This window comes from Sceloporus occidentalis, unplaced genomic scaffold (assembly GCF_023333645.1).
Source record: "Sceloporus occidentalis isolate IW3139 unplaced genomic scaffold, rSceOcc1.0.p SCAF_27, whole genome shotgun sequence".
NCBI lineage: Eukaryota > Metazoa > Chordata > Lepidosauria > Squamata > Phrynosomatidae > Sceloporus > Sceloporus occidentalis.
Window position 1 is genome coordinate 9,314,470 of NW_028317007.1, and position 13,779 is coordinate 9,328,248.

The window sequence follows — 13,779 nt, forward strand, 5'->3', positions numbered from 1 at the left end:
AATTAGTTCAATGTAACCGCTATATACAATTCATAGAATTCAATTTAAATAAATAAAAAAAATCAAACACACTATACATCCACGTAAATCATCTTTACATAAAGTGGACAGAAAAGAAATGGGACCACACCTCAAAAATACCAGATTATAGAAGCAGTGATTGTTTTACGCGTCAATCATTCTTGCTGAAACGTCTCTTCTTTCTTTGGATGGAATATTAATGTGTGTTCGGATCATTTAATGCTCCAATATATATAATAATAATACGATTCTGTTTGCAGGGAATTATATTGAGTACACAAAGTTTGCCACCTTCTAAGGAAGAGAGCTAAATAAACAGATTATATCGGTGTCATCATTCATCATTAGAAGGGTAAAAAACTGACCTACATAATAGTGCGAAAGACTGACAATAGCAGCGTAGCTCACAGTTTTTAACATAAAGGACATTGGAAATACGGTATGTATAATATACTTTTTTTTCTTCCAAGCAGTAAAACCCCATTTAAACCAAACAATGAGATAAGCAGAACAGCCTGAACAGTTTAATGTGAAATAAAAGAGGTGGAGGTTGGCTGGCCCTGGAGAAATGAGAGGAAATGATGCTATGTGCAGGATATGAAAATCTGGCAGGATCCGATAAAGATTATCGAGAGGCCAACAACAACTCGCACAGTCGAAGCGCCGTAATTCTCACTGAACTGATGCGCACACTGCTCCTTTATAGCAACTGGAATCAGGGATGGGCAATAATAAAAAAAAAATACTCCTTTCGCTTCTTGTTCTGTGAAGCTCTCTGTGGTTTACCTTTGCAGGTATAGTTCCCACCTGGCTGATGAGTATTATAAATACAGTATATCCATACTGTTCACACGTTGTTTTAGTGATGAGAAGTCTGAAGACCAGACTACTGTGTTTGGTTAGCTTTGCTCTGATTCTGTGACCTGCTTTTGCTATGTTGTTCTTACTTTTACGTGACAAACACGATATAAAAAGTACACTTATCACTTGTGTGATTCATAATATCAAAAAAAAATGCACTCCCTATTTAATGTGTATTAACCCAGGTAAGAGGACAGAGTGGGAGGAAAGTTAGACCGACGTTCCTAGCACACAAACGTTACACTTGCTCTTGGACAGCAGAACGTGTCTCAGGCTGCACGTCTTGCCACTATAATAGAAAATCCTCTTGTGATATTTTCTTAACCCCACTGTAGGGCAGTAAAAACTTTTCAACACCTATTTCTTTCCAGGAATAGACTTACACGGAATTGGTACAGGTCATAAGATCTGTGCCCATTCACCCCAAAAAATAAACATGCAGCCTATAAACAAATGAGAACCTGTCCAGAGCTTATATCAGATGTTTGACACCCAAAAGCAGCCCGTGACGCCCACTGTTATGATAGAGTAAAGCATTATTGGGTCATAAAGTTTTAAAACTCATCAACTACATGGTTAGAAGAGAAAAACGAATGGAGTCATATACAAATTGGACAAACCATCTGCATGATTGTTGTATGGAAAATACCAGGGGGTATTTCAAAGAATAAGAACAGGTCCTCATGGAACTGGTGGACCTACAAGGATCAGTACAATTCAAAGCACAGATCATGCAGCAGGTTGCAGAAAACAAAGCTAAATACTCTAAGCCATGTTAGTTTGCATGCTTGTGGTGTGGCAGACAACGTACAGTACCGTTCTAGGAACGGATGCTACCCCTGCACATAACCATTATTTAGATTTTGCTTGAAGGACCAAGCAGGCAACCTACACACAGGCTTGCTTGCTCTGAAAGACTTCACAAATGGATGCTTTCTTAAAACAAACTCCTTTATTATATTAGGCACTAGTCAATGTTTTAGAAGAACGCAGCGGTAATGTGTTTATTGTGATTAATTATATGTGTAAATGATCTGCAGAAGCCCTGTTGGGAGTATTGTTTTCTCTTGGTAGATCTAATTTTCTGTTTTCAGTAACTCGGATTTTATACTTCATTGAAGCTGTCCACTCCTTGGAACCTACTGAGGATTTTCCTTTCAGCTCAGCTGCCCGCTTCCTATTTCATACACAATATTGTTTGATATTATTCTTTCCTCAAAACTGTTACCTTCTTACCCCTGTAAAAAAGGGAAATTATTTAAGTTTAAGGGTCTTAAATGATGCAGTGTTTCTTCAGTCCTTTCTAATTAGAGCACACATGGATTGTCAAGGATCAAGATTCTAGGCTTACACTCATAGGGCAAAGAAATATAGGGGTCTTACTTTTAAAGCCATATCCTGCCTGAGGGAAAGTATGTGTTTCGGTAAAAAAGAATTATGTTTATAAAGAATATTTTAACAAACAATGTACCACTTAATTACACTTGTTACCACTGTTAAGCACAATATTATTACGTACACACACCTACATATATATATGTATAAATAAACAGGCTTCTTCTCCTAACAAACAAATTTACTAAAAAGAGTAATTACATTGTAAAAAAATAAAATGCACTAATATAGATAGGAAAAAAGCAGGAAGATTTGTTTCTGGAAAGTTGAAGGTATTGTGAGGGTGTGGAAACCCTATGGGAGACACTCTGGGTCCATATAGTACAGACACCTATTGAACTATTTCTTGCCCGTATTTACCACTGCAAATCGATTATTCCAATGTCAAGACAAGATCAAAGCCTGGAGATGTCTCTTGGGGATCAGATCTGTCTTATGGAGGACCGGCATTGATTCGCTTTTAATTGTACTGTACTGCTCCCCTGCCTTTCAGGGTTATGAAAACTTTGCATGTAGAAGCCAAACTACCGTAGCTAAACATTAACTATAGGCAAAGCATGCTGAATCTGCATATTTCTGAAACGTAGCTGAAACAGATACTATAGAATCAAAATCCAGCACCAACATACTAGAAACAAATAGAGTGGACACATTAGTGCCTCTATAGTAATAATTAATGAAAGAAAAAAAGCAAATAACTCCTAATATCACGCAGTACCAAAAGCTTAGAGAATGTCAAAGTGAGTATTCTGTAGTTTCCTTGTAATTACATGGATATACTAGATAATCCGGCCTTTATCTTTGATTGATCGCTAGATGTTTTTTTTTTATCCATGATAAAAGTATATATATATGGAACATATTAACTTCCCCATGAATCATAGTAGAGAAGGTCATAGTGCACATAGAGGCAGGAATAGTATCAATCCATTTTGTGCCAGGATTTATCTTTAATGGTAAAATATTGCCACGTAGGATTTCAGTGATTCATTACCTGTGGTTTATGAGAGATGAAGGTAGGGATTGCTCAGTAAATTTTATATTATTTTAAAGTTCCATTCTGCTGCCAGTCGTGATTGAATACAAAAAAGAAATACAGCAACACTTTTTCAGGTGTCTGAATGACACCTACTCAGAGAATCTGATGCCGCCAGCAAAGTACCACATCCTAGTTATCTTCACACATTTGCTGTAAACACTTTTCCTAGGATTAACAAGCTGTAATAGCATGCGCACTGACCTTGGAAGCTGTCGGAAATCTCCTGTATAGTCTTCATATTTATAAGTGACGACGTGCCAATCTGAATGATATGTTTTGATGCACTGATAGAAGATAAAAAATAGCAAAGGTTTCCCTGCATTAGTATTATGGTTTCTGCAAATGTAATCACATTAAGAATTGGAAATGACGTACTATAGAGAATCTAACAAGGAACCAGAAAGGACACGGGGTACGCATACACCATCATTAACTTGAAGATACAAGAAAAATATGTAATTCCATAAAAAACCTGGCCCAGTCCCATTATTTCTCATGACAATGCTTTTCAGTGATTTATGTATGGGCACTTTGAGCTACTGAAGAGGGAATGTTCTACAGAACACTTAGATGTCAACAAATCAACAACCATTTTAAGACCAGCCTAATACGTAGCTACAAACACAGACTGATAAAACATTGGAAAGCAGATCAGATTTATCACAGTATCTAGTTAAAATTGTGCATTATAAATTAATATATTAAAAACAGAACACAAGCCCTCTCCTAGGGGACATTATCACCAGCTGGCTTCCACAGGAGACACAAGGTCATCTCCTCACATTTGACAGTAAGAGAAGTCCTTCCAGAAACGGAAAATAGTATCTCGAACTAGGGTTAGTACCCATTTGGCATATTGCCAGCAAGCTACCCATTAAACAATTTAAAAGGGTCATTAAAAAACAAAAAGAAATCAAGGTTCTCAAGCTTAACGTATGTTTGCGCCCAATGGGAAAATAAAAGAGGTAATCAATCTATATGAGAAATCAAAGCAATGCCGGATAACATTTTGTTTTCAAACATACCATGTTCCCTTAGCAGCACTTTGAATAATGCTTTAGCTTGGACCACTAATGCCAAACTGCTGATTTGTTATAAACATTTTATATTTATTTTGAAATACCACTGAATGGCAACAAAGGTTCTTCCAGGAACATTTTGCGTATGTGCTTGTTCTGCCCGTGTTTAGAGCAGATATCTCAGAAAAGCGGGAGCAACAACAAGAATAGCCTTGTCACAGAGCATTTATCCAAAGCCAAAAGCAGTGTGGCGCCTTTAACCTGATCTAGCAAACAAAAAACACGGCTTTAAAGTCCAAATCTTAAAAACAGACACGTAAGATAATAAACACTGCAACTCTGCACACAAACTAAGTCCGAGGGAAAGGAAAGGTGGATGTTAAACAGCGCGTGTTACAATGTGTATTTTTATACAACTTCTGAAACGAATGCCGAATGGAAGCAACACTATAATCCACCCAAAGTTACAACTCACTGTTATCGCTGGGCCACACGCCAATTAAAAAGTATGACAGGAACAAAAGGTTACGGCTCCATAGTCTTTAGAACTAAATAGATTCTGGTCACCCGAATCAACAAGCTAACCTAATTCCAGAGACAGCATCTAATAAGACTTAAAATACAAAATCCAATCCCTCATAGACAGATCTTGGTTCAACTGCTTCTAAGCTTTTAGTGGTCACTCAGTGTTCGATTCCATATAATGCAATGCTCCTCATGTTTGACCCCCTACAGTCCAACAAATGCATGGTGAATGACAAAACTTTAGCAGCTAGTGCAATGATCAAACAATCCAAAACATTTCAGCTCACCAAGTCTACCAAACATACTGGGAACTAAGGGCAATGGATTTCTCCTGAAAGAGGGACATAGTACATTGTTGATCTGACGAGGAGACTTTCAACTTCCATTCACTATAAATTATACATGGCCAGTTCATCCCTTCTTGAAAATACATAACGAAGTCAGAGATTTTAAAAGTCCCCGTTCACTAGAAAATTCTAGGCTGTCGGATCATACGCTATAAGAAAAAACCCACCCCTGCATGTTTTGGGAACCTATCTTAGAAAGAATAGATAAACGCAAACATACATTTGACAGAACAGCTATAAGTAAATATGGTTGTGATAGCAGAGGATAATGGGGAAGAACTCAACCGCACATCAGCATTAAGTATATCCACTATTTACTTTCCGTGTATTCACTCACCTCCGTGACAAACAGGCTCTGAGCTTCCTTCTCCGCATTTTCAGGGACAGTTGAGCAAATGTATCGGCCCTGCCGCCTTAGTGTTGCTATCTGTATTGTGGAAGGGAAATAAAATAAAAAAAACATTAATTATGGGATAATTCATTTGTGGATATACTCTTGGCAAAGCGGTAAAGGTTGAAATTACAAAAATTAGAAGTTCAGATTTAAGTCCATTGTGGTGGGATGCCCCACAAGCTTAGTTTGTAGATCCCACCTGCTTTGCGCTGTTGTAACAATGCCCATGAAATAGCAAGTGCTTCCAAAAGATCAACTCTTAAAGATTTATATATAAAACCAAACACACTATTAAAGCAACCTACTAATTTGCAGGCACTAAAAACTTGAATGTAAGTGCATTCAAGGGAATTCAGTGCTAATTAAAACACTTCATTTTTAACAATTAAACACTGAATATAAATTACTGTATGAACAATAGATTCTGCAATAAAACTTTTTACATGCATCATCTACTGAACAATCGTGGAAGGGAAGACTGCTACACAATGTGTATTTTCCTTGAAGCTGTAAACAATATTTTAAATGCATTCATTCACTTGGACAAATTTAAGAACTTAGGAACACCGTGTATTTAATTTTGAAGGGGGTCACACAACAATCAATAGACAGTATCGATCAATACAAATAGAGGTATTTTGGGAAGCCAAAGGAACCTGTCTCTAGCCTTTGTTATACTTAAGTCCAAAAAACAACCCACTGAAAGAGTAAAAAATTAAATACACAAGTGATTTATAAAATGAACACATATAAGACATATCGGTGCAGAAGGAAAAGACTGTCCTGCTCTTGTCCTCTTGCAATCTTTTAGGACTAAAGTGGAAGGCGAGTGACTACTTGGATGAGGCTGAATCATTGCTGGGAAAGCCACAAGCAGAATTCAGTGGCTTGGTGATCTTGAAGCTGGTGGAAACAGGGGGTAGCTAATTGCAGCGGGAGGTGAGAAAGTGAAAGGCAAGAGATGGGTAAGAAAAAGAAGTAAACGAGAAAAGGTATGCGGGAATTTGTCACTTTTTTTTAAAGCGATGTGCTAATAGTTTACCCGTTTTATTGTCTTGGGCGTAATAGTGGGCTTGTGTCTTTCGGTGGGCTTTTTCATATGTTGTCAGTATGTGGCAACGGAGATCGCGTCTAATAGAGGTTAGTTGTGAGGCTAGTATATCAGATGGTGAGGCTATATCAGCTTGTTCTGTATTTCGCAATTTAGTCAGGAGATCCGTTAATTGTTTTTCTCTTTGTTTTTTGAGTATGGAGCCGTATTTAATACATAAACCTCGAATCACCGCTTTATGACAATTCCATACAGATATGGGGCTTTCTACAGAGGGTGCATTAATTTTGAAAAAATCCTCAATATCAGTATGTAAACGTTTTGAACATTCCTGGTGAGACAGTAAGAAAGGGCTAATGCGCCAGTGATGGACTCCATGCGAGGATATCTCATCGCCAAGCGTGAGTGTGATTGCCGCATGGTCGGATCATAACTGACAGCTGTGACCGTCTCCCATGTATTACTATTTGTGTTATTTGTACTTCTTATTTCTTTGAAAATTAATAAAAAATTATTGAAAGTAAAAGATAAGGCTCTACAAGAGAGCTAGAAAAACAGACGTAAAAACAACCAGGTTATGCCAACAGCTGAAGATACTGCAGGTTCCACAGTTTCACTTCGGTTTAGTACTACCTGGAGTCTGAAGCACGGGGGGTAAATCTAGGGCACAATAGTATATAGGGGTTATAAGGCATATCTGTGGCGGGGCAGAGTGGCATATAAAGGGTATAAGGCATATCTGGGGGCATGCGGCAAGCAAAAATTATCGGCCAACTAATAGATTATGAAAATGATCGTTGGTTGCAGCCCTAATCCCAATCTCATTCAGCCAACAAGAACTGCTAAAAACGTCCTAAATTGCACCACCTTTTTTTTGTCCAACAAGTTCTTACCACAGCTTTTTAAACATATTGTCTTTATGAATAAAAAGCTGCCATCAAATACATTTTAATGTCAAAAATTGCAAAAGAGAACAGTATTTAAAATAGTGTAACAAATAATATATTAAGTTATTGAAGTGTCATGTAAATGCACCATATTTCAGCCTCTCTGAACCGATTTACTAAAATTGTAACTCCTGCTTCTTGTTTTGTAATCATTGTAATTTATTTTGAAGATATTCGTCTACATTATGTGGCCAAAGCTGTCAGAACTGGCATATTAAATATTACTCCTGAAAGTATCTTTCCTCATCCAAGCCTTTACATAGAAAGAATAGGTGAAAAGAACTATATGACATAGAAAAATCATGCTATTCATTTGAACACGCAGTCAGGAGATCCCATGACATGCGTAAGTTGAGTGATATAAATGAGTGCGTCTGTATATGATATATGCACGGCTTGATAAATTTGGTTTGCATCTAGAAGTCATCCCAAAAATTTAAGACATTTTACATTTTTTTTCCCACCAATCATGGTTTCATTTTCTGTAGTTGAGTATCTCCCTTCTCCTTTCTAAGGTGACGTTCCTCCATCATATGTTCACTTAATATTATACATATATATCATAATTTAGAAAAATGCTAAATATAGCTATGTCTATACCAAGCAGCTTTGATTTTCTTTGGACCAGAGAAATACAAAATTAAAAACACAACAAATTATAAGATCCTAACAAGTTAATTTATTATGAACTACAAGGGTTCAAACCACCTAACATTTAGAAGTGGTTGAGTTGTTTTATGGAGGACGTTTAAATCAAGCAAGAGCTCGTCCCATGTGATGAGGAGGGCGAAGCTTGGGCCTCTGGATTCCAATTGGAGATGACATCCCAAATACAGGAGGACCGGTGGCTTCCACAGACTCTGCAGGGAAACTAAAGGTTTTCTGCAGGAATTCACCAGGGCGACGGAGCTTCGGCCGCTGATATCCCGTGGGAGCTGGTCTTTCAAGTATCGCAGGACCGATGGTTCTCTCCATGACGGCTTTGGTTTCTGCTTGCTCCTCATACAGAAGCCTTAGTTGTTCTTCCAGCCCCGAGTATGAGTTTGTCATGTCTCTAAAATTCTTCTCTAAAGCTTGTAACTCGGCTTTTTTCTCATTCACCTCCTCATATAGTGAGCATGCCGCTTTGAACCATCCGGTCAGCTCCCTCTCTTTTGAGAGAAGGCGGGCATACACTCTGTCCGCTTCATTCCTCAGCTCTTCTGGATCCTCTTCAACTAGTTCAAAAAATAATTTCTGGACTATATCTTGGCTGCTGCCAACCACGGTTCGGCACTGAGGACAAGTTTGTCTTGCAGCCGCGTAAAACCATTGCTGCACGCACTCCTGATGGAAAAGGTGTCCGCAGCGAAGGGCTGTCACATTGCAGGTGTTATTAAAAGTGACGCGACAAATACTGCACAGTGCCCGAATGGACATGGCTGCAATTCACTCCTCTCGATACTGTCACCTCTACACTACAAGGAAGATGTCTACACGCATCTCTCTGATCCCTACCCTGAGGGTTCTAATGCTTGTGATGTCAAATAGCAACTGCTGTGTTTACCGTGACGGTGATGTAAACACTGCTCCTAAGACTCAATAGCATATTTTCAGCTTGTATTGTTATTTATGTATTTATTGTTATCTGTCTATAAAATAATAAAAAAACACTGAAATTGTCAGGCTTGTTGTAATATTCAGAATATGTAATCACTAATAGATGGAGCCATGATGATAACAGCACCACTTCTATGTGATATCAGAACAGGATTTAGACATTATCCAGTTAACATGGGAACATTAATGCATATGATAAATGGAGTAGTCCCTTTAAATATATTTGTTGTCCCGCTTGCTCATGCCTCTCTAGGACATTAAACCGCCCCTTTAATATTAATGTAGATAAACTGCAGCGCTCAATAATATATCATAAAAACGAATAAAATGCTGTGCAGTATTCAATAAAATGAATATATCTATTGTTTCAATGTTACACCAATGTGAATGAAGTGTAATTGAAAAGTAAAAAACATACTTAAATTCAAATTGTGGGTGATGTCTTCTATGAGACAAATGAATTGAACAACCCAGTTGTTAAAGTAGCAATGTGATCTCCGCTGTTTATGGTATCCACAACCCCCAATAAAAGGGTTCCGTTCGGTTTTGTGACAGCTTCTTCATGAGCATCAGCTCAGGACATACAGGAATCGAATGGAAGAGGAGATGCTGAGCTGATGCTCATAAAGAAACTATCCCAAAACCGAACGAAACCCAGCGAACCTAAGCTCCAGCGAAAGTGCCGGCCAGCAGCAGAGGTTGATCTATGCGCATCGCGCATGTGTTCACTGGCTACCCCCACTAGACACCAAGGAGTCTGGAGCATATCGGGGGCACAGTGGCATATCTGGGGTATAAGGCATAGCAGAGGGCATTATGGCATATAGGGGGTATATAAGGCATACCTGGGGGCAAATGGGCATATCAGGTGGTATAATGCATTGCAGAGGGCACAATAGCATATCAGGGGGGTATAAGGCATATATGGGGGCAGAGTGGCCCTGGGCTCAGATGAGCATAACTGGGGGGGGGCAGATTGGGAAATAAAAACAAGAAATGCATTTTTTTAAATAAAACGAAAAAATGTACATTTATTGTCTTTTCTTTCCAACTAATCGATTATGAAAAGAATCGTTAGTTGCAGCCCTAATTTCAATAAATGTTCGGTCTAAATTATATTATATATATATATATATATAATCCCTAAAGATTCTACCCAACAGCTTCCTGGTTGACGTCTGTGCTTCTTGCATACACTTTGTTGTTATTTTTTAAGAGGAGACGGATGCGGACTCTTCCAATACCTTTGTACTCACAAGGGCCTGGCTTCCTGCTTCTAGGTCCACAGATTTTTTCTTAGATTGTAATCACTGCATCTTTAAACAAATATTTGGGATAAAAATAAATACCAGGAAGCTTTCTTTGAGGAAATGGCTTAAGCAGATTTAAGAGACGCTACTTACAAAGATTTCACATTTTGCATGGTGGCACTCTGGTTTTAATTGTTTTAAGTAATATAAAGAAAATTTAAAAAAAAATTGGTGTAAAGGAATATATCGGTGGGGCCATTTTGTGTGTACAGTCTAAGTACTGAAATAAGACTAATATTGAACATCTTTATTTTTTCCTTACTTTGAAGAAAAAAGCGTTAGACATTTAGTGTTAAAGGTGATAACGGAAATTTCCTTTCACCACCCGGAATCACTTGTGTCATCTGGAAACCTTCGTTATTCAGAAGAACAGAAAAAAGCATATGAAGAAAGCGACTGTTCAGAGGTCTCCTTAATTCCACTCATCTTTTTAGGCAAAGGGTTCTATTCTAGGGAGTATGACAGGGCTGTATGCTCGTTAATAAGAAAATCGTTCCGGTGAATGAGATCCCCCACTATAAGTCTGAATCCATTGTATTCTGCTATCAACAAGCGATCGTCGGTGAGATCCTGATGTGAGAAAGCAGAATGATGTTCTTCTTTATATCCCACTAACTTTTTTCTTCTGGTTTCTCCATGCTGACAAGTCATTGCTTATGTAAAATGTGTTAAAGGGTAATAATCCAACATATTCTTCGTACAGTTTAACAAATATTACGTAGTATCATATATTGCTTAAATTAGGTGCGTTAAAGATTGATAATCCAACACGCTCTTCAACAAACACCACAACAAATATTACATAGTATCATATATTGCATGTTACATAATTCTGTGGCCACACACAATGCCACGTGGTGAACTGTTAATGGGACTGGTAATAGGTACCCACTTTTCCATGCAGCCTGACAGTGATTCAACACCTGCCCCCCCCCCCGATAATATATCTCGTTGGCAGCCTTAGACAGCATCATGTATTCTCTTACTGTCATGAAGTTCTCTCTTTTCTCCTAGTATCACTTTTAAAGAGGCTTGCTGAACCAATCAAGAATAATAAGCAACTTTACAATATGAAAGAGATAACATAATGGGGAGGAATATTCATGCATACGCTACAAACTGGAAGATAAGATACCTTTTGCCCATTACAAGGAAATAAGCTTTGTTTTGAACAAATATCTTAATTTAAACCCTGAACACAATCACGTGGTTTTATTAGGATACAGAACAGTAAAATACTGGATTTAGGTGATTTAGTGATTTACATTAATACCAGAAAATATTTAAATGGAAAAATGTTTATGCACCACATATTTGCAGTAGAGTTGTGTCTCAGCTTCTTGACATACATTATAATGAGCTAAACCTCATGAGAATGTGCTGGCCCTGTACAATTTGTGCTTTATACAAGGACAGCTGAGCCCTTTTAGCTAGAGAAACTTTCAGTTTTTTGGTCCTAAAAAAAAATAAAAAATAAAATAAAATAAAGAAGGAACAGAGCGGAAACCACAAATCTCCTGCCGCATCTCCCTGTAGTGAATATACCCCAAAGAGGGTTTACTTCCTTGTACTCCTAGCTTTCACATATAATTTTGAGCCCCATAATTAAAAAAAAAAAATCACAATTGCTTTATTTCAGAAAGCGAGCTTTCATAGAATTATCTGGCCAAATGCTTTAGACAGTCCTGGCAAAGAAAAGGTTACAATGTCTCTCCTAATAAAAAAAATAAAATAATAATAATAATAATAATAATTACTTCCCTTCCAGAAACCACAACGCCACATCTCTCACGGTGGTGATTGAAACACAGTTTTTTTTCTGGTCTAAGTCAGGGACGTGATTCTGTATTATGTATGCTACGTTTTTGTAGTACAGAGTATTGCAGAACTGACGCATGTAGAGCTATAAGGGCTTCCCAAACTCCTACAGAAGATAAGGTCCTCTTCACCGTCTCCCAGAGTTAAACAATGCTATACGAGAACTTGAACCTCTACATATCTGCTTTACCCCTACAAGACGCTTCCATTATATATTGATAGAACTGAATGTGAGTGGTTCTGCAAAACCTAATAATAACCTCTACCATGATCAACAGATTATTATTGTTTAATGTAAAGCCAACATTACTCAATCTGTGGTCAAATACTTAAACAAAATAAAGCTAACAAAAAACACACAAATGCTGAGTGTGACAGAATTTTAATTCCAATAAAATGGGTTCTGACTGATACTATGCCAAGAGCACCTTGCTGTGAAAGACAATATATCATAGTTTGCACTGACATCAGGTCAAGGTCACAGTTACGTTTGCAGCTCCAGGCGGAATGAGAGCGCCCCGGATGGGAAACTTCAATGCTTCTCCATCTTTGCTGACAAATGTCGGAAATCTTGATCATCCTTCTTTGATCTAGCTACTCCTAAAATAAACAATTCTAGGAGAAACGCTGACCTTGCTTAGGTCTCGCTACTACAGAGATCAAACCACCAGAAGAGACGTGATTTACAGCTGCATAATTACCATATTCCTGCTCTGAACTATTATACACAAGCATTGACGAATGTCTCCTCTATCACCACATACATAGATCAGAAATGTCTAGCTGTCATAAAACTACAGATATAATATAGCTATCGTTTTGACGTTATAAATTGAAAGTTCAGATTGTGTTCACATGTAAACAGTAACGATATCAGAAGAAGAAGAATAGGTAGAAGAGAAGCCTAGATTTCCAAAGGGATAGTTTTACAACAGACTTCTGCTCACAATAACATTTAAACGCTCTGCATCATCTGGAATGCATGAAGGGCAAAAACACATTTATCATATATATCTATCTATCTATATAATAGATATCTATATAATAGATATCTATATAATAGATAGATATCTATATAATAGATAGATATCTATATAATAGATAGATATCTATATAATAGATAGATATCTATATAATAGATAGATATCTATATAATAGATAGATATCTATATAATAGATAGATATCTATATAATAGATAGATATCTATATAATAGATAGATATCTATATAATAGATAGATATCTATATAATAGATAGATATCTATATAATAGATAGATATCTATATATATATCTATATATCTATATATCTATATATCTATATATCTATATATCTATATCTATATATATATATATATATATATATATGGAACAATACATTTTTCATTGGCTCAAATGAAATAAATGCTGTACTATAGGAAGGTTAATTCTGATCCTAAATACATTTATTTTAAA

General features: G+C 37.1%; 1 protein-coding gene across 2 annotated transcripts in view; it reads right to left on the reverse strand.

Annotated features, from left to right (window-relative positions):
• LOC149299911 (dedicator of cytokinesis protein 9-like) overlaps window positions 1-13,779 on the reverse strand; it is an 88,315-nt gene that overhangs the window by 52,833 nt on the left and 21,703 nt on the right. For both annotated transcript variants that reach the window (XM_089485891.1, XM_089485890.1), the window contains exons 3-4: window positions 5,545-5,634; window positions 3,518-3,600 (exon numbers count right to left, since the gene is read on the reverse strand). In XM_089485891.1, coding sequence (XP_089342017.1) covers window positions 3,518-3,600; window positions 5,545-5,634 — 173 coding nt within the window. The remainder of the gene's footprint in view (window positions 1-3,517; window positions 3,601-5,544; window positions 5,635-13,779) is intronic.